Raw genomic sequence first — 27,714 nt, 5'->3', positions numbered from 1 at the left:
TTGACAGAGAGAGAGGCAGGTAGAGAAGCAATACAAGCGGGGCGGGGGGAGAGGGAGAAGGCTTCCTGCTGAGCAGGGAGCCCCATGTGGGGCTCCATCCCAGGACCCTGGGATCACGACCTGAGCGGAAGGCAGATGCTTAATGACTAAGCCGCCCAGGCACCCTCAGTTGAAATATATGTAATGGAAAGCTGTATTTGAATCGTCCCTGGGTTATGCCATGACCACATCTGAGTGAATGTGTGATTCACCTGAGTGAATTATTTTTCAGTCCCAGCCTACTGTTAGAAATAGCTTGAAGGAGTGTGAATCTAGCTCCTTGTTAAAGTTTTCCATGTTTCAGTAATTTTTGATAAGGTCGTAAATTGGTGACAATCCAATGAACAATCTCTAATATATATATTTTGACAAATGCACTTCAGTGTTTATGTCTATTTGTTTTCCTTATAAAATCTTATCCAATAATTTTTAAACATCCCACAAAACTTTTTGATTACTCTGTCAGTGAACATTTCCTAAAGACCAGCTTTTTTTTCTTTAATTAGGAGCAAAATCTTCAAATTTTGTTTCATAGTAGTTATGCAAAAGTAGCTAAATTTTCAGAAATCTTTATCACAGTTCAGATGTTGTGAAGGATCAAGATTTTTACGTGTTTACAAACTCCATGTATGTGGTTTCAAGGTTACATACAGTTTATTTTGTAACAGTGGTTTTCAACACTGGCTGCATCTTAGAACAACCCTTCCCCAGACTATTTAAGTAAGGCTTTCTGGGAGCAGAGAGTCTGTTTAAGAGTTCTACCTATGCCTCTAAGGAAAGCCAGAATCGAGAACGTAAGTATAATAGAAATCAGTAAGTTTAAAAGAGCAGATAAGTAATAAACTGAAGATATTTGTTCCAAATATTTAAATTGTGTATTTTGTTGTATGAGCTTGCCATCATATAAGATATAATTATATGTATATTTAAAATCTTGTATACAAATTAAAAAATTCAGTGAAGTCTATCTGATTATAGGTTAGTATGATAGTTGAAATTTTTAGATAGAAAAAATAAGTGCTAGTGATTTCATTTCTTTTACTTGGCAATTTGCAGAGAGCTAAATAGTGTGGTACAATGACCCTTTAGCGGGTACCATTATCTGTTATGGCTTCATGCAATTGAACAAATATTTGTGGTGCACTTATTCTGTTCAGTCACCATGCTAGATACTGTAGAGTTACCAAGATGAAAGATAAATTTTCTGCCCCAATGATTTGTGCTCTGGAAAAAAAAGAAGATGAGTGAATGAAAATTATCATAATATAAGGTAGATCATGGTAAGACTCGAAAAGAAGGTACAAAATGATAAATGACTCAAAGGAATAACTACCATCTCATTCAGGAGGTATGGAAGCTTGCTTTAAACCCTACTTTTTGCTTTTATTGTCACCAACTCTGGTCCTTCACCTGGGGAAATAAACCTTAGTGGTTAGTAAAGTATCCTGCTACTACTTTGATAGCTTGCAGCATGGATAAAGCAAGATGCCTTTAACATCCTCAATAATCGGAAACCTGTGTATTTATGCATATATTAACTTCCCCCCTCCCACAGGTAAATGAATAAAGCTGTATGATTCTGCTTCCTAGTAGTGTTCTAAACTTATGTGAGCTAGAAATTCATGGTGATTTCTGTTCTGTTCGTGGTAATTCCATTTACCATCCCCACCGTTGTTTTTCTTCCAGTATGTTAAACCATAAGTTGCCTTTTATGGAGAGTATGGAAATAGTAAAATACAACATTTATGTATATCCATTTAATTACCATGTGCTGTGCTCTTCATTCCTGGACAACTTGTATTTAAACTTTCATGATATTGATTGTAATTGTTCTTTTACTTAAGTATAGCCACCATAAAACTGTAAGCTCTGTGAGGTCAGACATGTCCACAGTAGGTGTTCAACAAGTATTTTTTGGTTGAATAAATTTTAAAATTCATATGAAACAGTGTAGTATGGTTATTAAAAAGCATTTGTGGGGGGAGACGCCTGGTTGGCTCAGTCGTTAAGCATCTGCCTTTGGCTCAGGTCATGATCCCAGAGTCCTGGGATTGAGCCCACATGGGGCTCCCTGCTCTGCGAGCCTGCTTCTCCCTCTCCCTGCTGCTCCTCCTGCTGTGCTCTCTCTCTCTCTCTGTCAAATAGTCTTTTAAAAAAAATAAAAAATAAATTAAAAAAAACATTTGGGGTCAAATTTGGGTTTATCTCTGCCACCTACTAGTTGTGTAACCTTGGTTTCTTATCTAAAAAATGAGGTCTAAAATAGTGCTCATTTCATGGTTGTGTGTGTATATGTATATTAAATGATATGTTTTGCTTAGCCTAACACCTGACATATAGCAATGTCTCAATATTAGTTTATTAATAATATTATTATTAATCTGACCTTAGTGGTTTCTAAACTTAAAAAGCAAAACTTAAGTCGCACATACTTGGGAACCCTTTTCTTTTCGGAGTTTATTGGAAATTAGTGGTGATCCAGAAGTGAGTGAAAGCTACTCCCAGTTAAGTTTATGTTTCGCTTTTGTACTTTTACAGAATATACACAAATGTCATAATCCATTTTCTGCTGTGTAGAAGACAACCCAGTTGTTCCTTAATCTGTATAGGTAAATTATTTACAGTTTTCTACTAGCTCTACAAATGTTCTCTTTATTGGTGCAGAAAATTGGAGGTTAATGGTATATCAATTCTGTGGTTTATTTGATTGTCTGTTCTTGGGCCATATGTGTCTATTTCATGTGCATTCTTCAACTCCTGAAAACCTGTGATTTTTGTCTTAGAATATTATAGTATATTATATTCCTTAGGGGATGAAGTCATTATATGATTCTTTAGATTAATGGTGATTACAGATGTGGCTTCAGAATCATAATTTTGAGTTCAACTGATTTAACTAGTTACTATTATTGAGCAGTGAGTAAACATGCTTTTCTCTATTCTTACACGGTAGATGCATTCCCAAGGACTAAACTGCCAGAAGGAGCTTATAGAGCAACTACAGAGGCCTAGGGATAGTTAAATAAAACTATGTAAGATCTTTTGATACCAAAAGGAGGACATAAAAACTAACCAAGAATACATTAATATTTCCATTAGGAAAAAATGATTAAGGTATTTTTGATAACTGTCTTAAGAAATGGATGAATCCAGATATAAAATTTAAATTTTTATGAAGTATTTAAGACTTTATGAAATAAAACCCATTATCATATTCCTGAAAAAAGAAGACTGACAGTGTATAATTTTTACTTCCCAAATTATGTTTTCTATTCAGGATTTTATTGGAATTCTTTTTACCTGATTTTTCTAAAGTTTAAAAAGTAGCCAAAAGTATTAAGTTAAAAGTCTGAAAAATAAGGGAAAGGGGGGAGAAAAAAAAGTTACAATAATGGAAACTGTATACTCCTTGAACAGTAATAGACAGATCCATAGTACATTTTAGGTATATGGCTAAGGAGGCATGAGAAATAAAAGGGAATCATTTTTCAGAAATGGAGTTTCTATTAGAAAGCAAGATAGGCAATGAGAGGAGCATTAACATAGACCTCCAATTAATACCTGACACCAGGATAAATTTCAGAGCAATTAAAGTAAAAGTTTTAAATACAAGAATTTTGAGAAAAAAAGAAATTGAATATTTATCAAACTTAGAATGGGATATCTCACTTTCATATCAAGTAAAGGAGGCACAGGGGAAAATACAGTTTACAGATTTGCGTATTGAAAATTAAAATATTTACATATATAAAAATAAAAACAAAGATAAGATTGGGGAAATACTACACAAGTTTTAAATATCATTAATGTCTTTATTCTGTAAAGGGCTCATGTACTGGTAAGAAAAACATTGATTTTAAATATTTAGTCAAATGATATAAAAATACATTTCACAAAAATGTTAAATTAGTAAACAGGCATGTGGGGAAATGTTCAAAATAGTAGTAATAAATACAGATTAGGTATGGTGTTCCATTGGGGGAAAATGAAATAGGTATTTCCAGTATGAATGAGGATATGATAAAGCTTCATAGAAATAGAGAAAAATCAATGATTTCAGGGCTATAGTAAGTTAAAAATGGGATTGAGTTCTAATACAGATAATACAAAATATATACATTGTGATTTTTGTTTGTTTGTTTCCAGGAAAATATCTAACATTTATAGTTGAGCTTTGCTTAGAACTTGGATATGACCAAAAGTGGTCACTCTTTGAATTCAGTCCAGTTTCATGACACATCCCGAGGGTGGATTGGGTGGTGTTTCTTTTGTTGTTGTTGTCTTTAACAATAAGCCAAAAATTTAGCTTCCTTTTCTTGAATATTTGAAGTGTTTCCAGCATTTATGTTACATTGAAATTGGTTCTCTCTTATTCATCGTTCCCCCCAAATGCCTTAGTCTCAGTAGGCATTGGTTAAGGACATGTTCTATCTGCTTTTACTGCTGAAAACAATACTGCAAATAACCTATGGTGATAATTACCCTCTATTGATTAAGTGATTTATAGAAAGAAAGAAGCAGATAAGCACCAGTGTTCTTTCCCATTGTTTCATGTGTTGGTACCTTAGTTGTGCCCAACCTGCTCCAACTACTTTATATTTTTCAGATACTTATTTTAAAAAACTCTTTGTTCCTGGGATTGTGTAAAAGGCGAGCTTCTTGAAATACTTGAAATTCTTAGTTAATTCACTCTGAGAACACCAGTAAACTTTTTCCTTATTGCTTATAAGAATGTAGATTAGCGCTACTTAATTGGCAGATATTATAGCTCCAATATCTCATTTTAATGTTTGAGATTAAATTAAACCAGTGGTTTCAACCAGAGTGATTTTGATCCCTGGCAACATTTAGCAGTGTCTGGAGATTTTTTGTTTGGTTTTTACCGGGAGAGAGGGAGTGCTATTGGCTTCTGGTGTGTAGAGGGCAGGGATGCTACTGCCATGCTCCCCACAACAAAGAATTATCTGGCTTAGAATTCCATTTGTGAATCTTCTACATGTGAATCGAGAGCTTTCAAATAGGATTGGTTGCCAGTTTGGCTTGGACATGTTTGTTTTAAGTATGCAGTACAGTTTCTTTTGTGAATATGGACATAGTTAAACAATGTAAATTTTAATTTTTATTGAAGTATAGTTGACATACAATGTATATTAGTTTCAGGAATGAATGTAAATTTTTAGATGTATCCGTAGATTCCTTTATCTACGTATTAGTTTATAAAGAAGCAGACTTAGCAACAAGCAGTATCTCTTCCTTCTAGGAGTTATACGCTGAAGAGAATGCTGAAACTAATGGAACTCAAAAAACTAGTGGGACTGGCTGTGAGGAGAACTGAGAAGGCAGACAGATCTGAGCAGAGGTAGAATTGAGCTTGAACCAAATGGAAACTAGATCTCTGCTGGGAGGAACTACCAAAGAGTCACATTACAGTGAGCAAATCAAAACCCGGGGAACCAAAAGCTTTGCCCAATCTTAGAGTGATTGTGCAGGGATTCCCAATGTCAAAATTATATTAGGGTTTAAACCTGTACTATTATTTTTTGTTATTGGTGTATGTTTTAAAATGAGAGAGAATAACCCAAGAAAGAGATAGCAGTGTTTTAAAGCCAAAGAGGCAGACTTGGGGTGGAGCTTTGATTCTTAAAAACTTTGTTTAGAGATTATAAACCCTTTTCAGGTCACTTACTTCAGATCTTCATCTGCAAAGCTGGGATCATGATTCCTATCTTCATTAAAAAATTGTGATAAAATGTAAAGCTCTGAATGCAGTGACTGCCACATAATTAGTGCCTTCAAAATAGTAATACTCATAATTTTAAAATCTCTCCTATCTAAAAAGATCATCGATCCTTATAGTGCTCTTAAAATTTTAGTAAATACCAAAACAGGTATAGGATTCTTTCACACTGACATTGCTTTACTCATGCCTTCTGATTTTAGTATTTAGCATATGATCAACTATAAAAAATTGAGATCGAGTGTTAATTAGAGGACTGGGATTACTTGTTTTAGGAGTTTTGAGAAAGTTAAGTGAGATAGCCATGTCAAGTGCTTTACATGGCACCTGGTTGCATAGTAGCTACTCTCAGTGAATGTTAGTTCCTCACATTCTTGATCTCAAATTGCCAGTGCTACTGCTGTATTGTGTTAATTTGTTGAATGAACATAGTAGATGTAATTGGAGTAATAAGAAAGAAAATTGGCCAACAGCAATTCATTTTAAGCTGTAATGGTATTTACTGAAATTGAAATGAATCTAACTAAAGCAAACTCTGCTTTCAGCAGCTGGTTATAAAACATTTGTTTTTAGTTTGACCATTTACATGACACTAGACCTGAAGAGTCTTTGCTTGTATATCCTAGTTTAGGAGTGATTTTTATCTACTTGTCAAGTGAATACATTGTTTCTGCAGACATGGATTGGGTATAATTTTCAGGTCCTGCCAAAGTAGAGCGAAAACCCCAGCTGTGTCTTTTGTTTTCTGGAAACCAGTTGTCATTCTGTGTTAGGTTTTTTTTCTTTTTCCTCCCCTATTCTTTCTCCTACAGCTGTGTTACAGTGGCTAGGTGACATCCTGCTCTTTACCCTACATTTTTTGTCTTGGCAGAATAATGCCAGGCAACCATTACTAATCTGGAAGATCAAACCAGAAGAAAGATTTTTTTCCCCCAATTCTGCTAGATAATCAGGTAAATATGTTGGCTGGGATAGAAAGTTCCAGAAAGTTTGAATTGAAGATAAACAGAACTAATAGCAAAACAAGTAAAAAGGAAATGAAAAAAGATTGCTCTGGTTTGTGTCAAAGAGAAATGGTGTTAAATGAAGCAGCTCCTTTAATGTGTCATATGCAGAAAATCCTAGGTTGAAGATTAATGATGAAAGTTAAGAATAAATTAAGAGTCCCCACTGAATAATTTTCTCATTGACTCATCTAGACTGTAGTGCTGTCTATCTGTATATAGAAGTAGTCACTGAAATTCTTTTCAACTACATACTTCCTGAGAAATGATGTTAAATAGCACATTTTAATTACAAACAGGTGTTAATACCAACAAAAGATATTTCCGTAAGATGGTTCTAGAAAGATAAGATGCTCTGTTTTTTATTATTGAAGCCATCTTTACTGCAAAAGTAAAGACATATGGAATGTGAAGTGGGCAAAGACAGCAGTATATAAAGGGTGCACATTTGATAACTTAGAATGAAATTCCATCCCTCTCCCATACGGACTGGGAAGAGAATTCATTTTGCATAGTCAAGAAAGGAGTATTTGCACAGTCTGTAGAAAGCAAGTCCAGAAAACCCTGGGGGTAGTTTGGAATGAGGCCAAATTAAAGGCCTATTTTGCTTCTACCCTGCAAGTTCTTTTGCTGTTTCTTTCATTTCCTCTTTTCTTTTAATCAAGGCTGAGGTAGGCTAGGGAAGGAAATATGGGCATGTGTAATTTTCTGAACTTTGTCAACTTCCTTTCACATTTTCCAGTCTCTCTATATTCTTGACCCCTCTTATTCCCCAAAGCAGGGTTTCTCAACCTCAACACTGTCAATATTTTGGGCTGGATAATTTTTTTTTTTTAAGATTTTATTTATTTGACAGACAGAGATCACAAGTAGGCAGAGAGACAGGCAGAGAGAGAGAGAGGAGGAAGCAGGCTCCCTGCTGAGCAGAGAGCCCGATGTGGGGCTCGATCCCAGGACCCTGGGATCACGTCCTAAGCCGAAGACAGAGGCTTTAACCCACTGAGCTACCCAGGTGCCCCTGGGCTGGATAATTTTTTGTCCTCTGCAGTGCCTCATGCATTGTAGGATGTTTAGCAGCATCCCTGGCCTCTACCCACTACACACAGTGCCCTACATACCTCCTGGGGGACAAAATACCCTGCTTAAGAACCCTGGTTTAGGAATAAGCTAAATAAATAGCCAGTGACAATTAAAACTGACAGTTACTAGCATGTTACCACCTCTGCTGTTCTTCTAATCTTGTTCCCTATCGCAAATTGCTTTCTTCCTCATGAAAGTAGAATGCTTAAAAAGCATTATAGCATTTTATTAGCTAAGACTTGCATTCTGGATGGTAGAGAGAAAGGAGTCCAGTGGAAATAGTGGATTTATAAATGTAATCAAGAATTGATTTTCATTAGTTTGCTAGAATATTTCTTCTTATACAATTTTGAAAGGGAAAAAAGTCTATTATTCTTTTCTACTGGAGTCTGGTGTAGGCAAATAAGCTATTATTTTGGCACAGAGGCCTCTTCCTGTATAAAATATTTTATTGGCATCAGATCATTTTGGGAAATTCAACATATATTCTGTTAAGTATACAGGATTTTTGTTTGTGTTTTTTGATTTGTTGTCCTGGACTTACTAAGGATTTCCTACATAATGAAAAACATTTTGAGGAATGTTTGTATTTGGAGTTTTAAAGATCTGCTAATCCGTTAAAAATGGTCAAAGAATACAAATAACTAATGCATACAAAGGAAATACAGTTGTCCCTTAAGCATGTAAAAGATGTTCAACCTTTTATAATTAAAACTGTACCAAAATACCATTTTTTACCTAACATTAACAGATTTGCTAAGGACTAAATTTTGTCTCTCCTCCCCACCCCTCACATTCATAGGTTGAAGCCTTAAGCCTCACTCAGTGTGACTTTGGAGATAGAATTTTCAGGAAGGTTCAGTGAATCATAGGGTTCTAGTCTGATAGAATTGGTAGGTTTATATAAGAAGAGGAAGAAAGAGGTGTCTCTCTCTCTTCCTACCTTCTCCCTCTCTCCCTCCCCCTATGTGCATTTTTGGAAGAGAGGTCATCTGAGCACTAGGGACAAGGTTGCTGACTGCAAGCAAGGAATAAGCTTCTCAAGAACTTGAACATGCTAGTACCCTGATCTCAGGAGTCTAGCCTCCAAAATTCTGAGAAAATAAATTTGTGTTGTTTAAGCTGTTCCACCTATGATATTTTGTTAATACAACCTAAGCTGACTAATAGAGCATAAAAAATAAGATGCGGAAAAATAAGCACTCAGTATATTACTTATGGAAATGTAAATTGGTATGGTCTCTATAAAGAACATTTTAGCAGTATCTAAAAGTGTCAAGGGGCGCCTACATGGCTCAGTCACTTAAATGTCTAACTCTTGATTTTGGCTCAGGTCATGAGATCAAGCCTTGAATTGGACTCCACACTGGGTGTGGAGCCTGCTTAAGATTCTTTTTCTCCCTCTCCCTCTCTTCTGTGCCCCCCCATCACTCCTCCACCCCTATGCACTTGCTCTCTCTAAAAAGGAATGAATACAAAATTTAAAAAAATTAAATGTCAAATTGCATATTCTTTGACGTAGCAAATCTATTTCTGGGAAGTAATCCTATCCATATACTCAAAAAGTGAAAAAGTTGTGTGTATAAGATATTACATTCGGTGTTGTTTGAAGTAACAAAAGATTTGAAACAGTAGCTAAGATTTATGTAGTGCCCAAAATGGATCAGGAGTTCTAAGCTTTTTGGGTGTACTCATTTATTTAATTCTCATAATTACCTTATGAAGTAGGAGATAGAAAAATTGAGGTTAAGTTAGCAACGGTTATAGTTAATAAGTGAAATGGATCAGGATTTGAACTCAAAGCAGTTTGGCCTTAGTTTTATTCCTCAACTCCTATCCCGTCAGTAGGGAACTAGTAAAATAAAACTATACAATTGTGTAAAACAACAATAACAAAAATCATTTTTGATATAAAATATCTTCAGAAGGATAATAAGGAGAGCTGGCAATAGTCGACTCTGGCAGGGCTAGCAGGGCAACTCCAGCATAGATTTTGAACTATACTCTTTTGTACTTTAAAAATTTTGAGCTTTGTGAATAAATTGCTATTCAAAAATAAATGATATTTTTAAAAAGTGTATATTATATCCCAAAGTATTAATAAATATCTGTGAGCATACATGTATATATAAATGATTGGATGAATGCATAAATCAGTGGGTGAGAATAGATAAATCTCACATGCAGAAGAATTCCAAATAACTTATATAGATACTCTGCCTTCAAGGAGAAGGAACATAACTCACCATTCCTTAAGAGTGGGCTGTCTAGCGGTGCCTGGCTGGCTCAATTTGTTAGGCATATAACTCCTGCTTTTGGCTAGGGTCATGATCATGGGGTTGTGGGGTCAGGCTCTGTCTGTGCTCAGCATGGAGTCTGCTTGAGAGTTTCTCTCTCCCTCTGCCCTGCTCTCTTCTCCCCAACCCCCACTCATGTACACACATATGTTCTCTCTCTCTCTTGAATAAATAAATAAAATTAAAAAAAAAAAAGTGGGCTGCCCATGGTGACTGACTTGCAATGGGTACAGTATTAGGGGTTCAGAGGAAATAACTTTGCACAAAGTGAAGAAATCTGACAAATACTACCTTAGCCAGATAATCAAGGTCTACATCAATAGCAGTAAATCATGTTGGTAGTAGGTATGCTTGATATGTGATGAGAATGACACTTTACCTCTGTGGTCTTTCCCAAAACCCATAACTCCAGTCTAATCATGAGAAAAACATTAGACAAATTTTAATGGTGGGACATCCTACACAATACCTGATTTTTAGTCAAAGTCCTCAGAACCCAGCAAAGTCTTAAAAAAAACACTGTCAAAGCCAAAAGAGGCCTAAGGAGACATGACAGCTAAAGGTAAGGTGGTATCCTGTGTGGGATCCTGGGATGGAAAAAGGAAATTGAGTAAAAGCTAAGAAAATCTGAATGAAGTATGGACTTTCTAGTTAATGTATCAGTCTTAGTTCACTAATTGCAATGTACCATATTAATGTAAGACGTTCATAAGAGGGGAAACTAGTTGTGGGGTATATGGGATTTCTTTGTACTACTGTCTCAATTTTTCTGTAACTCTAAAATTGTTCTTAAAAATAAGGCGTTTTTTTTAAGTCTGTTTTTTTAAGGAGTGTATGTAGTAAATATATTGAATAATATGGATCTAGAGGGTATCATGCTTAGCGAAATAAGTCAATCGGAGAAAGACAACTATCATATGATCTCCCTGATATGAGGGAGAGGAGATGCAACATGGGGGTTGAGGGGGTAGGAGAAGAATAAATGAAACAAGATGGGATTGGGAGGGAGACAAACCATAAGTGACTCTTAATCTCACAAAACAAACTGAGGGTTGATGGGGGGAGGGGGGTTGGGGGGGTGGGGTTATGGATATTGGGGAGGGTATGTGCTATGGTGAGTGCTGTGAAGTGTGTAAACCTGGCGATTCGCAGACCTGTACCCCTGGGGATAAAAATATATGTTTATAAAATAAAAAAAATTTAAAAAAAAAGTGAACTTGATATTTAGGTGTCCATGTCTTATTCCACAGAGCTTAACCATAAACCTGGGAAGATCTTTTAAGGTCCACAGGGAATTTTAGTGTATGGTCAGAATTGAGACATGGCATAACAATTTACTCCTGCTTAAAAATCTTGTTTCTGAATTTTTTAAAAGATTTTATTTTATTCATTTGAGAGAGAGAGCACAAGTGGTGGGGAAGGGGCAGAGGGAAAAGGAGAAGCAGACTTCCCACTGAGCAGGGAGCCTGACATGGGAATCTATCCCCGGACCCTGAGATCATGACCTAAGTTAAAGGCAGATGCTTAACCGACTGAGCCACCCAGGCACCTCTCTGAATTGTTATAAAAGTTATGAAGTTTCAATAGTGGTAAGTTCAAATCATTATTAGCAGGGTTTTGCTTTTTTGTTTTTTGTATGGGTTTTTCTCTGAATAATTGTTTAGATCTTTCAAAGTGTGTGCTCACTTTCCTTGTTTCCTTGTTTCTTCTTTTTTTTTTTTCCCTTGTTTCTTCTTTTTAGATATTTAACATACCCCTGTCTCAAGACTTCATAGTGTTTTTTAAAACTTGGCTACAGTTTTTCTCTGATGTTCAGTGGCAACGTTTAATAATAGTCTCTTGCCTTTTTTTTCAGGTGCTATTTTCTGTTACTTCATTTTGTGCTGACTCCTCAGATGATTCCTAAATATCCTACCAAGTCATACTTACAAATCATAATTGTGAATAGGAGAAATTTATTTTCTACAAGCTATTTAGTACATTTCCCCCTCTTGGAACTCTATAATTTCTCAACCATATAGATGAATATAGTTTATGTAAATATTTGCTAGACTAGAAAATTACTTCATTTTTTTTTTATCATCACTGAAGGCTTTCCAGCCTGGTTCACAAATGCTTATTTTAAGTAAATGTTCTTAATACACTCCCTGTCATTTTTATTCGTGCTTCAATTTCTTAAATAATGCTAGTATGAATTCACTGGGTCATGTGTTTATCAAGAAGATGATTTTACATGTATTTTTTTTCTAAGCCACACATTTTTTTGATGTTTTCTTCTTTCATTAATGTATTTATTTAGCTCTTTAGTTATCGGGACTTCTGGCTTGGTCAAAACAATACTAATGATCCATGTAATTTACCAAAGATAGATTTGAGAGAGAAGTGTTCCTTCTTGTCTTGCTTTCCATCTCCTTACTGAATAATCCAGACCCTGCTACCTCTTTCCTGACCAATAGCTTCAGCCTTCTTTAGGAGCTTGCTCTAGTCTCTTCCTGTTTCAGTCCCTACCACATGTCAGCATTATCTTTTTAAGATACAGATTTGATTGCATCACTGCCTTGCTCTGGGATTTTTTGTCTCTCCCCTTTTAGATGTAAGATAAAAAGAACCACTTGTATTTACTGATCATGGTACTACTTTATGTCATTAAATACATAAATTTTGACCAGAACCCTATAAAGCCAGTATTGCTGTTACTCCAAATTTATAGATAACAAACAGCATAGGGAGGTTAAGCAGCTTATCTAAGGTGCTGTAGTTAGTAGGTGGCAATGCCTGCACCCCATTCTGATGACTCCCAAGTTTCTTTCTTAAGTATAGTCTCCATGGGGCTCCTGTGTGCATTTTTGTCCTCTTTCCACCCCAGCCCTTGGGGTCATAGGAGTCCACTTAACTTTCTTCCATTTATGTGTTTTCTCAACTACAACCTTTATACTTTCACTTTCACTTTCTGCCCATGGAAACCTTGCTTCCCTTTTTTATCACTGTTTCAGTGAAATTCCACATTCCCGGTTAAAGTTTTTTTCCCTTCTTCTAGAATTTTATTTATTTTTCATTTTTGGTATTTCCTTTACTATGTTATTGATTTGTTTTATTACCATCTTCCTACTAGATTGTAAACTTCTGGGAGGGAAGGTCTGCCTTAACTTTACATACCATGGGAACAATGCCTTGCACTCAGAAGACATAAAAAAAAAATGTGGAACTTTTAAAAATGAGTTTTATTCATACAAAAAAAATTTTTTTTTAATTTTATTTATTTGAGAGAGAGCGTGTGAACAGGAGCAGGGGGAGGAGCAGGGGGAGAGGGTTGATCCCAGGACTCTGGGATCATGACCTGAGCTGAAGACACTAAACCAACTGTGCCACCCAGGCATCCCTCGTTAGTCATTTTTATATAAGGATGGAATGTGGAATTTTTTTTTTTTTTTAACGATTTTGTTCATGGAAGAGTGAAAGTGAGCAAGCAGGGGGAGTGGCAAGCAGAGGGAGAGAGAAAAGCAGGCACCTGCCAAGCAGTGAGCCAGATACTGGGATACTGGGCTTGATCCCAGGACCCTGGGATCATGACCTGGACTGAAGGCAGCCGCTTGACAGACTGAGCCGCCCAGGCGCCTTGGAAACTTTTCTTTATTAATACTTAAGTTCTTAATACATAAGAACTGTTGCAACTAATTTATGGAGATGTTTTATTCCTATTAAATGGTTTCTAATTTGATAACACTTAATAAAATTTTATAAAATTTTCATTTCAAACTTTAAAATGTAATAAAAATATATTTTTGATTCTGTATTTTTACTCCCTAGCTTTTCAATTAAAAATTGTTACACTGTTAGATATATATTTAAAGCATATTATAAAGTTTTGTTAGTATTATTGGTAACTCAGTTGAAAGTAGGATATTATAAAAACTCCAAATATTTCTGTACTTTTTCATTATTTACTCAGGTTTAAAAAAATTCAAATCGACTCAAATTTCTAATTAAGTCATTGTTTCTAATTTTTTTAATTTTAGTAATTTTCCAATAAAATTTAGACATTTGTAGACATATACCTATATAAGGATTTTTAATGGGAAAATTAAGTTCAGAAGATAAGGCATTTCCACCTAAAACACATGCTGTAAGATCCTAAACTCATGTTAGAAGTGGGCCACAAATTTAGCTTTGCTTTTCCCAGTGAGTGAAGTAAACAGAAAACATGATTAATTGGATGATCAGATTGTTCATATTATTGAACCAACCGGAGAAATTCCTTTTATGATTCCTCACGGAGAAGGGCTACCATTCTTGAAGTAAGTGAACATATCCTCAGCAACATCCCTGCAATAAATGCAATTATGGTTCAGTGTGACATACGTATCAAGCCATTCAGTGCAGGCTAGTGATATACTGTATAGTACATTAAAGGATATTCTCTGAGGAGCCAAATAAGTCAATGAGGGTGTCCAAATCTGAGATAAACTGAAGAAAATTGAAATACCTGGAGCAGCATTTCTCAGGACACTGGTGTTTTAGATGATCTTGATCTTGATTTAGAAATTAAAGTTATTTTGTAAGGCAAGTATTTAAAATTTTCTCTTAAATAACTTTATTAACTATAAAAACTGTTAGAGCTCATACCTTCATATTTTAGTGGTATGCCAATACCCACAGTGTCAGCTCTGTAGTCACAAAGTGTAGAAGCCTTGAAATAATATACATAGGGCATGTGAACAGATCTCTAAGTCTCCTGTTCTGGTCAAAGGTTTTTTAAAAAGTTACCAGGGTACCTGGGTGTTGCAGTCAGTCAGTTAAGCGTCCCAACTCTTGATTTCGGCTCAGGTCATGATCTCAGGGTACTGGGATCAAGCCCCGTGTCGGGCTCCATGCTCAGTGCAGAATCAGCTTGTTAATTTTTCTCCCTCTCCATCTGCCCCTCCCACTAATGCGCTCTCTCCCTTCCTCCCTCTTTCTCTCTCAACTAAATACATATATTTTTTTAAAAAATAGTAAAAAGAAAGTTACCATAAAAATCATGTATTTGTAATTACAGTGAGTAAAGAAAGTATTAGATGCTAGAGGCCATAGGTGTATTTGTCAAAAATGTTGGAATTGATACTCTTGTGACGGTAAGTTTGGGAATTATTAATCTACTAGGTCCGTTCAGTAAAGTTTAAAGTGATGATGAAAGTGTTCTATATCTGCATAGTCCAAAATGATAGACAAGCCAGTAGCTAGGGTGGTGATTAAGTGCATGCAGTGTGGTCAGAGTGACTGAGGAGCTGAACTTTTCATTTTATTTAATTTTAACTAATTTTAATTTAGCTGCATGTGGCTAGTAGCTATAGAGGAAGCTCAGTTCTAGAGGACAGGAAAAACTGCCTATCTCAGGCAATGTAAGATAGAGTAGCAGTTAAATTCAAGATTATAGTCTCCATCAATAACTGAAAAAGGAAATCCTATATTTCTAAGAGACATGTGCTTAAAAAAATAATTGTATTTAAGTTTACTGGGTTGTGTTTTTTTTTTTTTTTGTTTTTAAGATTTTGTTTATTTATTTGACAGAGAGATCACAAGTAGGCAGGCAGAGGGTGGGGAGAAGCAGGCTCCCTGCTGAGCAGAGAGCCCAATGCGGGGCTTGATCCCAGGACCCTGAGACCATGATCTGAGCCCAAGGCAGAGACTAACCCACTGAGCCACCCAGGAGCCCCTACTGTTCTATTTTTGAACTTGAAAGTGAACCAAGGATGCTTGAATCCATGGTTGATCTTTTAGATATTAATAGAATTGTTAGCAGACAGTGTTAGGCTAAAAACCACATGTAAGGTTCTTTGATAAGATTGAGACATTTACTCATAAAAATGGAAACCTATGGGTATGCTGATATAGGACTCTTCTCCTGTAGTTTCCAGAGTGTGGATTCTTTGGCATGTATGACAAAATTCTTCTCTTTCGCCATGACATGAACTCAGAAAATATTTTGCAGCTGATTACCTCAGCAGATGAAATACATGAAGGAGACCTAGTAGAAGTTGTTCTTTCAGGTAAGTAAATAACTCCTTTTATTTATTTATTTTTTTGAATGAGCCTTATTTTTTCTACTAAATGCTATGTTCAGTTAGTCTTTGTGCTACAGTTGCTTAACTTCTTCTATAATAATGGTGACCATGTGAGTTTTCCCTTCAGGAAGGTTACGTCACAGATGAGAAAGTAGGAAAATAAGCCCTGAGTTGTTTATCCAAATGTTCCTAAGCTAAGGGAATTATCATTGGAACTGGAAGAGGAATATACTTTTTGAATCAAAGAAATAAAATAATTATACTGAAATTCAATTTCATTTTCCCCATTTCTGTGAAGAGCATAGAAGAAGAGAATTGGGGTTCAGAAATGAAAGGAGAAAAAGAAATAATGAAGATGTGGAAGAGAAAACTGTGATACTGATTGTTCCCATGATTTCAGTATTGCTCCTTCCCTGTGTGTTCTCAGTGGGCATTTTCTTACCTCCCTCCCTTTCCTCCTCATCCACTCTTATCGTTCCTTAGCTCCTTCTATTTCTGACCTCATCCAACAGCAGATGGGCAGGATTGTTGGCGGGGAATGTAAGAGAACAATGAATGCACCTAGTAGTCCTGCAGAACTTCTTGTTTGGGGACGCCTGGGTGGCTCAGTTGGTTGAGCGGCTGCCTTCGGCTCAGGTCATGATCCCAGCATCCTGGGATTGAGTCCCGCATCGGGCTCCTTGCTTGGCAGGGAGCCTGCTTCTCCCTCTGCCTCTGCCTGCCATTCTGTCTGCCTGTGCTCGCTCTCTCTCCCTCTCTCTCTCTGATAAATAAATAAAATCTTAAAAAAAAAAAAAAAAAGAACTTCTTGTTTTACAGGAAAGGAGGGAGGGAGAGAAGGAGAGAGCGAAGAGTGAGAGAAAGGGAAGAAAAAAAGGAAAGCCAGCCAAGAGTCCAGACTCCTGCCGCTATTTTTTCCACTTCTCAAACTCATCTCTGCAGCCTGTTCTTGAGATCCTCCCTACCAACACCTTTCCTTATTGGTCCTTGATCCTTTCCATTCATCTGGCCCCTCCATTAATCATGCATCTGCACCACCACCCCGTCATGTGTAAATTTCCCAATCCCTGTCTTTCTCTCCACTCCAGGAGGGCTTTACTTCTTGTCCTCCCTGGAGGTCATACTCCTATCTGTTCCTTCTTTGCTCTGGACCCTTCATCAGGCCCATCAGAACACAGGGATATCCACTGATGACTTATAGGTGGAGGTGAGAGAATGGCTACCGGTGTTTGTGTCTACTTGTTCAGTTGCTCGCAGAGAGGAGAGGAGTCTCTTTTTCTTAACTACTAGGACTATTGAGAAGACAGAAAACTTAGGTTGAGATCCTAAGTTGGAACTCAGAGTGTTTACCATTGAGATTAAGTTCCATAGTTTCCACGGGTTTTACGTTTTTTACTTTTTGCCCCCCGCTTTTTTTTACTTTAATGTTCTGTTTCCCAGTGTGTTATAAGTTAAACAGTTTTTAATTGTAAAAACAGACCTACCAACTATTTGTGATCTTGTCACTATGTTAAATATGTTTTTGGAGGTTGAAATACCTACCTGCAGACGTAGTTTTGGAGCGCAAGTTATTTGGAGTTGATGAACTTCCTAAAATAGCTTGAAAACCACAATATTAAATGCTGAAGATAAATGATTTTTTATGATAAATGAAGCTTTCAGAGAAAAAAGATTCCATGTACTTTGACATAAATGAATATGGTCAGCATTCTTAATCTCATTGCAATTACAAATGTAGGGCTTATTTGGCTACTTTTCTTTTTAAAAAGCTTTGGCTACAGTAGAAGACTTCCAGATTCGTCCACATACTCTGTACGTACATTCTTATAAAGCTCCCACTTTTTGTGATTATTGTGGTGAGATGCTCTGGGGATTGGTACGTCAAGGACTGAAGTGTGAAGGTATGTGTTCTAAGTTTTTGTACCATTTGAAATAGGATTTTGTATTTGCATTTTCTGATCATTAATGAAAGAATAAGATCAGGGGTGCTTGGGTGGTTCAGTCAGTTAAGTGTCTGCCTTCCTCTCAGATCATGAACTCAGGGTCCTGGGATCCCGTGCCGCATTGGGCTCCCTGTTTGACAGGGAGTTTGCTTCTCCCTCTTTCTTTGCCCCTCCCCCAGCCTTGTGCATGTGTGCATGTGCTGTGCTTTCTCTCTCTCTCTGAAAAATAAAATCTTAAAAAAAAAAGAGATCCTCGGTGAGTAGGTGGTACCTAGGGTTTAGAATTGGACAGATCTGTTTTTCTGAATTAAAATTGTCACAGGAGTCAGGTGCACATTTCTGAGTCCTCTTAAGTATTAAAGGTGGAGAATCATTAAAGTTTTTCTGTAAAGGGCCAGAAATTAAATATTTTAAGTTTTGTTGGCTAATAGTCTCTGCCACAACTACTTAACTCTGCTTGTGTGCCCTGAAAGCTATAAACAAGATGTAAAGAAACGAGGAGCATGCTGCATTTCAATAAAATGAATTATGAACACTGAAATTTGGATTTCATGTAACTTTCACATGTCATGGGGAGGGTTTAGTATACAGTCCACAGTTTGCTGGTGTTTAGGTTAGTTGTTCTCAAACTTTGCCAAGTATCAGAATCACCACAAGGACTTGTTAAAGCATACTTTGCTGGGACCCATCCCCAGAATTTCTGATTCAGTTAGTCGTGTGGAGCCCAGTAATTTATATTGAATTTTTTGGCTTCACTTAGCTTGTCATCTAGGTTCTCAATTAGGATAACTATGCTGCCAAAGAAAAGAAATTAAATAAAAGAAGCATGTATTTTTTATGTAACATACTTTATATATTATTATAAGTATGTATTTATATGTCATAAAATTACTAAAAAGTATTACTATAAAATTATTTAAAATTCTTATAATTATAATTACATAAATATATCATAAACTTTATAATATATAAATTATATTTAAATGTATTATAAAATTTTTATAATTAAAATTATAATATGTAATTTTACAAATATACTTTTATAATCATGTATATAAATATATTATAAATATGTTATAAATATATTATAATTAAAATTATATAATTAAAACTTTAGTATATAAATATGTATATATTAAAATTTAAAAAACTTTTTTTAAAGATTTTATTTATTTGTCAGAGAGAGTGCACGTACAAGCAGGGGGAGCAGCAGGAAAAGGAGAAGCAGATTCCCCACTAAGCACGGAGCCTAATGTGGGGCTCGATCCCAGGACCCTGCAGTCATGACTTGAGCTGAATGCAGACGCTTAACAACTGAGCCACCCAGGCGTCCCTAAAGTTTCTTTGATCTATTATTTTTTTTTACCTTTAAAATATATTTAGGCTGTGGATTAAATTATCATAAACGATGTGCCTTCAAGATTCCAAATAATTGTAGTGGAGTAAGAAAGAGACGTCTATCAAATGTGTCTCTGCCAGGACCTGGCCTCTCAGTTCCAAGACTTCTACAGACTGAATATGTAGCCCTTCCCACAGAAGAGGTATGTATTTTAAGGCAATAAAAGAGCATTTTACTACTTATTCCTTATGTTTCTAAAGGATATATGACATCATCCCAGAATATAAATTATGTACTAAAGACTACTCACATTCCTACACTTGAAAAACTTAACATGTATTACTGGAGACAGAGTTTACTGGTAGTAATGAATTGCCTTTTATCTACTTTGGGACCACATTATCACTTGGACCACTGCATTAGCCTCCTTACCAGTGTCTAGCTTCTGGTTCCCATACTTCACTTCATCTTACATACAAGAGCCCGATCATTTTATTTCACTACAGCTTCATACACAACTCTGATTACATCACTCCCCACTAGGAAGCCTTTATATATCCTATATTTCCAACATTCTGTTCTCCGCCCCCCACCCCAGCAGTCTGTTCTATTCAACATTCCCTGAACACACCATTGCTCCCTCTACCTTTGCTTTTATTGGTGTCCCTCCTACATGCTTTTTCCAGATCTAGCTCAATAGCTACCTTTCCTGGATTTTTTCCCTTAACCTAGAAGTTCTTTTATTTGCTGAATGCCAGACCACTTTTCAAACCTCGCTAATGGTGTGTATAACATTCTAATTTAATATCATAGTGTCCTCAAGGAATTTATGATCTGTTTAGAAAAGATAGTACTCATGTGTTTGTGTGCCCTACCATGCCCAGCACAATACCTTGTAATTAGTAAGTATTCAATGAGGAATGAATGAACATATTGATCCACACAATATTCCAGTGAGATATCTTAGTAGATGTATACATAATGAGACAGTGAGACTAATAATGGTCAAGTAATAACTTGACTCAAGTCACAGAGCAAATTGGTAAGCAACATTAGAATTAAATCCAGATCAGATTATTTTTAGGTTATTGATTTTTTTCCCTAATATATTGTACCTCTGAAAGTAAGACAGTAAATCAGGGAAGAAAAAATAACTTGCTTGTTCATTTCCTAGTACTTAAAGTGACCTCCATCTGTAGATTGCAGTCTTATAATTTAGTTGTTTCTGTAAGCTCCTTGGTCTTCCATAAATTAATGGCAAAATCAAGCCTTTGGGCTATTGTCCTGATATTCTAGTCACAAGATTTTGCTATACTGAGGCATCAGAATAAAAGCATCTGACGTTCTTTCACAAAAATCCCATGTTCCCGTGTTGTTTAGCCTTGATGTGAGGTGCTTACCTTAGAAAACAAGAATGCTATGGTACAACGAACTGAGAGCGAAGAGTTATTATAAACATATGCAAGAGTTTGGGGAAAGTCTGGTAATTGAAAAGTTAGTACATTTTATAGATGAACTGCATAGGAAACTTAGGAGTGAGGTCCATAGGATAGAGATTTTTTTTTTAAGAGCCCCACAAATGATGCTGAGATGCCAGCTACCCCAGATGAGTAATACTAGATTAGGAAATAGCAGGACAGAGCAAATGAATAATGTATTAAGTTTTAACTCATTAGTTTATATTTTATCCTGAAGATGAAAATTCGTTAGGGAAGTAGAAGAAAATAGAGTGATATGTTTGTGTTAGTTAGGTTGTGCAGAGTATTTCAGAACGAGTAGAAATCATTTCTCAAAAAAGGTTGCTTTTATCAGTCCCAAGCATTCAGTCTTAAAAAGGAAAAAGGTAAAGTAAAAGAAGAGCTCACGGAGGAAAATTGGAGGGAAGGGAGAGTAGAAAAAGAGGACACTCTAAAGGAATAGAGGAGATAGCAATGAGGAAAGGAGTGCAACCGTGATCTGAACCAAAGTGAGAGAAGAACTGACTCCAAATTGCCACATGGTGAGAGCCTCCTAATTTCTGTGTGGCAGGCTTCATGCTGGATGCTGTACTTGTATTTTCTCATGTCATCTTCATGACAGTCCTAGAAGGTAGGCAGCTCCTATCTTCATTTTATAGATGAGGCATGAGGAAGGAAAGTTTCTGAGTGGTCACGATATTAACCTTCACTGACTTCTGATATAAGCTTGGAAAAGGCCAGTTGGGAATAAAAACTTCTGAATCTGACTCTGAGGTTGTCATCATTTACATGTAAGAAGGCAGTTTCTGTTAGAGTATCTGCAGTCAGTCTAAAGGGAAGCAAGTAAAGAGAGGGCGGAGCACCAGAAGATAGGCTTATCACTGAATTTGGTTACAACAGGACCACTGATGTTGGAGAGACAAGAATTGAGTGATGGCTCTTTGGAGATGAGAGAAAGGGGAATATTCCTAGCAGCACATTGGGCAAATGCCCAAGGGGCCAAGACAGGACAGAATCAAGGTAGAAAGAAACTGTTGGGGCTAATTGTGTGCATAAAAGTGGGGGTATTTTTTTCATTGAATAATATTCCAAAGTGAAATATATATAATTAGGGAATTGCCCCTTTACATGCCTTTATTGCCTTTATTATTGCACCTAATGGAGAGTTGGCAACATTGTTATAAAGTTTTCGTGAGAAAATTTTCACTTCAGCAAATATTAGTTGAAACTCACACTGTGGAAATAATTTGATCACTTTTAGAGAATTTCTGGCTACACATTAATAAGAAATAAGAATTTAATAGTTTGTAAAGAGGGACCATTAACGCAAGGCAAGAGAAGAACTTTCACTCAACTCTAGTTACTCTAATCTCAGTGGTCCCATTTTCACCAAATGCTCCAGGTAATTTTACCAGTGTCCTCCTTCCTCCAAATTCTGGTTCAGTCTTCCATACCTTTCCTGCCTTCCTCATTCCACAGAGTGGTAAACCACAGTCATTAATGAGATTGTAGCATATGCCCAGGTATGTTGAGTTGGGGAAAGATTAAGAATCACTGGACTTCTATGTAGAAGATTGAGGGCTAGATCCTGATTTTGATACTAGGCCTTAGTAATATTAATCTTAGAGCCTCGTTTTTCATATTTAAACTACTGCTTGTACTAGACATGAAAAATGAGGTGGCTGCTACAACCACAGTCCCATGTGTAGTTCCTTGCATATGTACTGTGTACCATGTCCCTAATACCAGTCCCAGGAGGATCTGACAAAAGGCAGTGAGTCACCAGCTGGCCATTGGCATATGAAGGGATATGTTAGGAAAGTTCTGCCTTGCCAGGGTATCCTATATATTTGATGATGACTGGCAAAATCAATCTCATTCCGTCGTGTATGTTTGAAACTTGAGACAAACCAAAAGTGTTAGAAGCAGGAGCAAGAAAAGACTGTTGAGAATAGGGACCCAGGGATGAACAAAAGCCTACAACATCTGTTTCTGGTTCTTGCTGGCTTCTTGATTAGCTTTGCGGGATCACTGTGGTGCTTATTTTGCTGAAGGTGCTCTGTACCTGGCTACCTGATAGAAGGGTGAGCCAGACCAGAGCAGGAGACCGTGGAGAGCTGAAGCAGGCAAGCAAGTTTGGCTTGGGTTTTAACCTTCTTTTTTTACTTTTCTTATATTAAACTGCTTCATAATTTGTTTTAGAACTTTTGTGGCAACACATTAGTGAAAAACCACCCATCAGAGACTGTATTTATGTTCTTTTTTATAATGCTTTCCTCCATTTGTATGTCCTTTATTCTTTTCTGCCTTTCTGCTTTCTTCCAAAAAGCCTTTATTTCCCCCTTCTTCCCTTCATTTCTGTCATACACTTCTGTCTCCTAGTTGCTTCTGGCTTCTTTTGCTTTTATTGGTTGAACATACCTTCATAGACTGATTCAACTTCTCTGGGCTACAGACATGACTAGTTATGGGAGGCATAAGAAAGATCTCAGGACCTCAGTTCTGGCAGTGAAGGTGCAAGCAGCTACAGCAAAATGTATAATGCATCTAGATGGTTGTTAGGTATTTTGTGCTTGAGAACATGGACTGTACTTCATTCATTTTTGCTTCTGTGATACAAAGTGTCGGGTTTGGCCTATAATATAATAATCAGTGAAGGGTGAGTGAATGGCATGGGCCATATTCAACTGGCCTGTAATTTATTTCTTTTGTATATATAGAAAGCACCATAGCTACAAATATCTAGTTATCCCCCAGGTTACACAAAAATTTTTAATCAACACTTTTAATATTCCTTTTTGCTTATCTAGGGGAAAAGGCCCAAATAACTAGAAAATACTTAAATATCAAGGAACTTCCTAAAGCATAATGTTGTTTTGGCTAATTTGTATCTGCCATTTTTTTTCATCATCATTAATTAGACTAAAGTTTTTAACAAACATATTTTAGAATTTATAAAAATAAATTTGAAAAACCAAGATTTGTTTCAAAATATTTTCAGACATGTTCAGTAATTCAACATGAGTAATAACAACACTTTCTGAATTTAGTTTTCCTATGATTAATTTCTCGGTAATGTTTTTCAAAGGATTTAAATATGTCATAAATTCGTTCTAAGGCTTTTGTTTTTTATCTGTAAAATGCGGTATGTGCCTAGCAAAAGTAGTTTACAGTGAATATACATATGTGAAGAGGAAAACTTTTTTTTTTAGTGTAAATAATAACAAAAAATCCACAGTGTTCACATTCAAGTGTTGGTAAGTTAAGCTTCCAGAGGAAACTGCTGAGATGTGCATTTTTAGATTCTTGGCTTTAATGTCCAATGTAAATGACTTTTGTGGTCAAATCCTGCTCTTAATACTGTGTTTTTAATTTTGACTTATACTTATGAAAATTACTGATGTTTTAGTCACATGTTCACCAAGAACCAAGTAAGAGAATTCCTTCTTGGAGTGGTCGCCCAATCTGGATGGAAAAGATGGTAATGTGCAGAGTCAAAGTTCCACACACATTTGCTGTTCACTCTTACACCCGTCCCACAATATGTCAGTACTGCAAGCGGTTACTGAAAGGCCTCTTTCGCCAAGGAATGCAGTGTAAAGGTAGGATTGGTTGTTTTTCTTAAGTACAATTTATATACTTTCATTAGCAAATTTGGTTCAAAATATTTATTTCAGAAGCATTAGGCAAAGAAATTGGTTTCCTAGTTGTTAACTTAAAAAGGACAATACAGGGGCGCCTGGGTGGCTCAGTCATTAAACGTCTGCCTTCGGCTCAGGTCGTGATCCCGGGGTCCTGGGATCAAACCCCGCTTTGGGCTCTCTGCTAGGCGCGAAGCCTGCTTCTCCCTCTCCCACTCCCCCTACTTGTGTTCCCTCTCTCGCTGTGTCTGTCTCTGTCAAAAAAAAAAAAAAAAAAAGACAATACATACCTGCCCACACATACATATCTATTTATTAACAACTGTTCTCTGCAGTAAATGTACTATGTGCCAGGAATTATGCTGCAGAAAAGTTAGGATGTAAACAGAAAAACTAGAATTTGGATCTATAAGATATGGTTGCTTAACACGAGCCAATATGGGATAGTTAGTAAGAAGGTAAGCAGATATTTGAGCTTAATAAGTCTTTCTGATTTCAGAGCCAGATGCTACCTAAAATATAAAATAATGCTTTCCTCTTTCCTTTAAATATTCATACTCACAAACAAACCTATTACAAGAGTTTTATTGTTTTTGTTTTAATTATGTAGCTAAGAGACCTGTACCAAAACTGGTACTCCAAATTGTTATCATGCTGAAATAGGAAGAATATAGTAGAAGCCACTGGAATTGTGATAGGGATTATCCATATTTTGAATAAAACCCAGAACACTATGAAAGTACTCTAGAAACATCTCTTAATGAACCAGGTTTTCAGTAGAATAATGGAATATATTTTCCTGTAGTTGTGTAATATTTTATGCTTTTTAAAGATGATTTTACTTGTCTCATATCTTCTTAACAACAGTGCTATATATTATAGTGAAAACCAAAAGTAGAGTTTAAACCAAAGTAGAGTTTAAAATGTCTTATTAATTATTGAGCCAGTGTGCAGTATAAGTAACCTGTCATCCTATATACTTATTTTTATGTGATTATTTTAACAGTTCTTGGTATCATACTTTTTATATAATAGATGTAGTTGTGGAATTGAATTACGTAGTTTTATCTAAATAAAACATTAGAGTTGAGGTCTTTGTAGCAATAAACCAACCTATTTATAACACAGAATAGAGTAATTGTACATAAATTTAACTCAAGTATATAAGAAAACTTCTCTTGGCAACATAGGAGAACATCAGATAGAGAACATGTTGTGCCTCAGTTGCCAGCTATTTAATAACTATCAGGCAGGCATAATTAAATGTTGAAATTTTATTTCAACAGCTTGCTTTTGAGTATGAGTTAATATATAAATTAATACCTTAAAATATCAACACCAAAGTGTATTGGCAAGCAGTCACTAAGGAATGTTTTGGGAAAGAACATTAATAACAGATGTGCAAATTCTAGCCAACAGATAATCTTAGTAAAGGTTGTAAATAATGTTTTTCTGTTGAGCAGAACAGAAACATTCTAGAACCATATGCAGTGCAGCACAGTATTTTATAGAGGACCTAAAATAAATATGTAGATTAATGAATTTTGAAATAAAACCAGTTAACTCTGCACCGGGTTATTGGTTTGATTTCTTAGAATTCTAAAAGAATAATGTTTTGTATTTATATTGGTTCAGAAATACATATATTTTATATAGCTAAGCTATTTTTAATTATCAATCCAAATCAATCACTTATTTCAGTGATTTTTATATCTTTGTGATTTAAAGTACTTAAAAAGTAGCTTTTAAGATATTTAGAAGCTTCAGTGGCTCAGTTGGCTAAGTGTCTGCCCTTTGGCTCAGGTCATGATCTCAGGGTACTGGGATCTAGCCCTGCATCAGGGGCCTTGCTCAGCAGGGAGTCTCCCTCCCTGTATGCTGTCTCTCAAATAAATAAATAAAATCTTTAAAAAAAAAAAGTAAAACAGTCGTTTTCATTCACCTTTTCAAGCTAAGAAAGAAAATTTAGTTAAACAGTTACTCTGAATCATTTGAGAAAACAGAGTTTCAAGAGCAGTATTCATTCATTCATTCACCTGTTTGTTTTCTTCTTTGTTATATTAAAACTTTAAGGCAGCTTGAAAGCATATATATAATACAAGAAAACATAAGTTAATAAAAACATGAGTAGGCAGGAGGGCACTTGATATAAGGAGCACTGGGTGTTATATGCAACTGATGAATCACTAAATTCTACCCCTGAAACTAATAATATACCTATATGTTAACTAACTTAAATTTAAATAAAATCTAAAAAAACCCAAAACCATGAGTAGGAGTACAGAGAAATAATAATGCCTGCCATTTGAAGGTACATACTTGCTCAGGTAGGCCACAAATTTGGCTCTACATTTTCAAAGGGAAAATAGAAGTTTTGTTATTGTCACAATTTGTAAAACCTCATGAGATAAAAAACACATCAGTTATTTAAGATATATGGAATATATTAATATTAATATCATATATCAATTTTTCTAGGGCATTTCATTTAAAAAGACAGTGTTTTTTTGTTTTTAAAGATTTTATTCATTTATTTGACAGAGAGAGAGATCACAAGTAGGCAGAGAGACAGGCAGAGAGAGAAGGGGAAGCAGGCTCCCTGCTGAGCAGAGAGCCCGATGCTGGGCTCAATCCCAGGCTCCTGAGACCATGACCTGAGCTGAAGGCAGAGACTTAACCCACTGAGCCACCCAGGCGCCCCAAGACAGTGTTATTATTACAAGTTTTGTCATCCACCAAATAGTAATCATGGGACTTTTTCTTATGCCATTGGTATGATAGCCAGAATTTTCTTGAGTCACAAGGATTAAAAGATCATTCTGAGTCAGGACTTGGAATTAGTTTTATCCAGAATTTGCTGGTAGGTGTATTTCCAAGGTGGAAGGTGGTAATAGACAATAGTTACAGCATGGGTCTCAATTTTGGTGTCACCTTAAAAATACTTATTAAAACACATTTCTCAGCCCCACTCCCAGAGCTGCTGATATAATAGGTGTGGGGTGGGGCACAAGAATTTGCATTTCTGACAAGTTTTTAATAATGCTGATGCTGCTGGTCTGGGAACCACAGTTTGAGAACTACTGAGTTAAGGGTAGTATTGAACAGCTTATACCTGACACTCATTTGCAGTGCTATC

General features: G+C 36.1%; 1 protein-coding gene across 2 annotated transcripts in view; it reads left to right on the top strand.

The window, feature by feature from the left end:
- PRKD3 (protein kinase D3) overlaps nucleotides 1-27,714 on the top strand; it is an 83,292-nt gene that overhangs the window by 22,618 nt on the left and 32,960 nt on the right. For both annotated transcript variants that reach the window (XM_047746820.1, XM_047746821.1), the window contains exons 3-6: nucleotides 16,045-16,183; nucleotides 17,968-18,099; nucleotides 19,525-19,682; nucleotides 24,347-24,539. In XM_047746820.1, the coding sequence (XP_047602776.1) occupies nucleotides 16,045-16,183; nucleotides 17,968-18,099; nucleotides 19,525-19,682; nucleotides 24,347-24,539 (622 nt within the window). The remainder of the gene's footprint in view (nucleotides 1-16,044; nucleotides 16,184-17,967; nucleotides 18,100-19,524; nucleotides 19,683-24,346; nucleotides 24,540-27,714) is intronic.

The sequence above is a fragment of the Lutra lutra genome, chromosome 9 (genome assembly GCF_902655055.1).
Source record: "Lutra lutra chromosome 9, mLutLut1.2, whole genome shotgun sequence".
NCBI classification, from domain to species: Eukaryota; Metazoa; Chordata; class Mammalia; order Carnivora; family Mustelidae; genus Lutra; species Lutra lutra.
The sequence above is the reverse complement of the archived record's forward strand: the minus strand, read 5'-3'. Positions and strand labels throughout refer to the sequence as shown.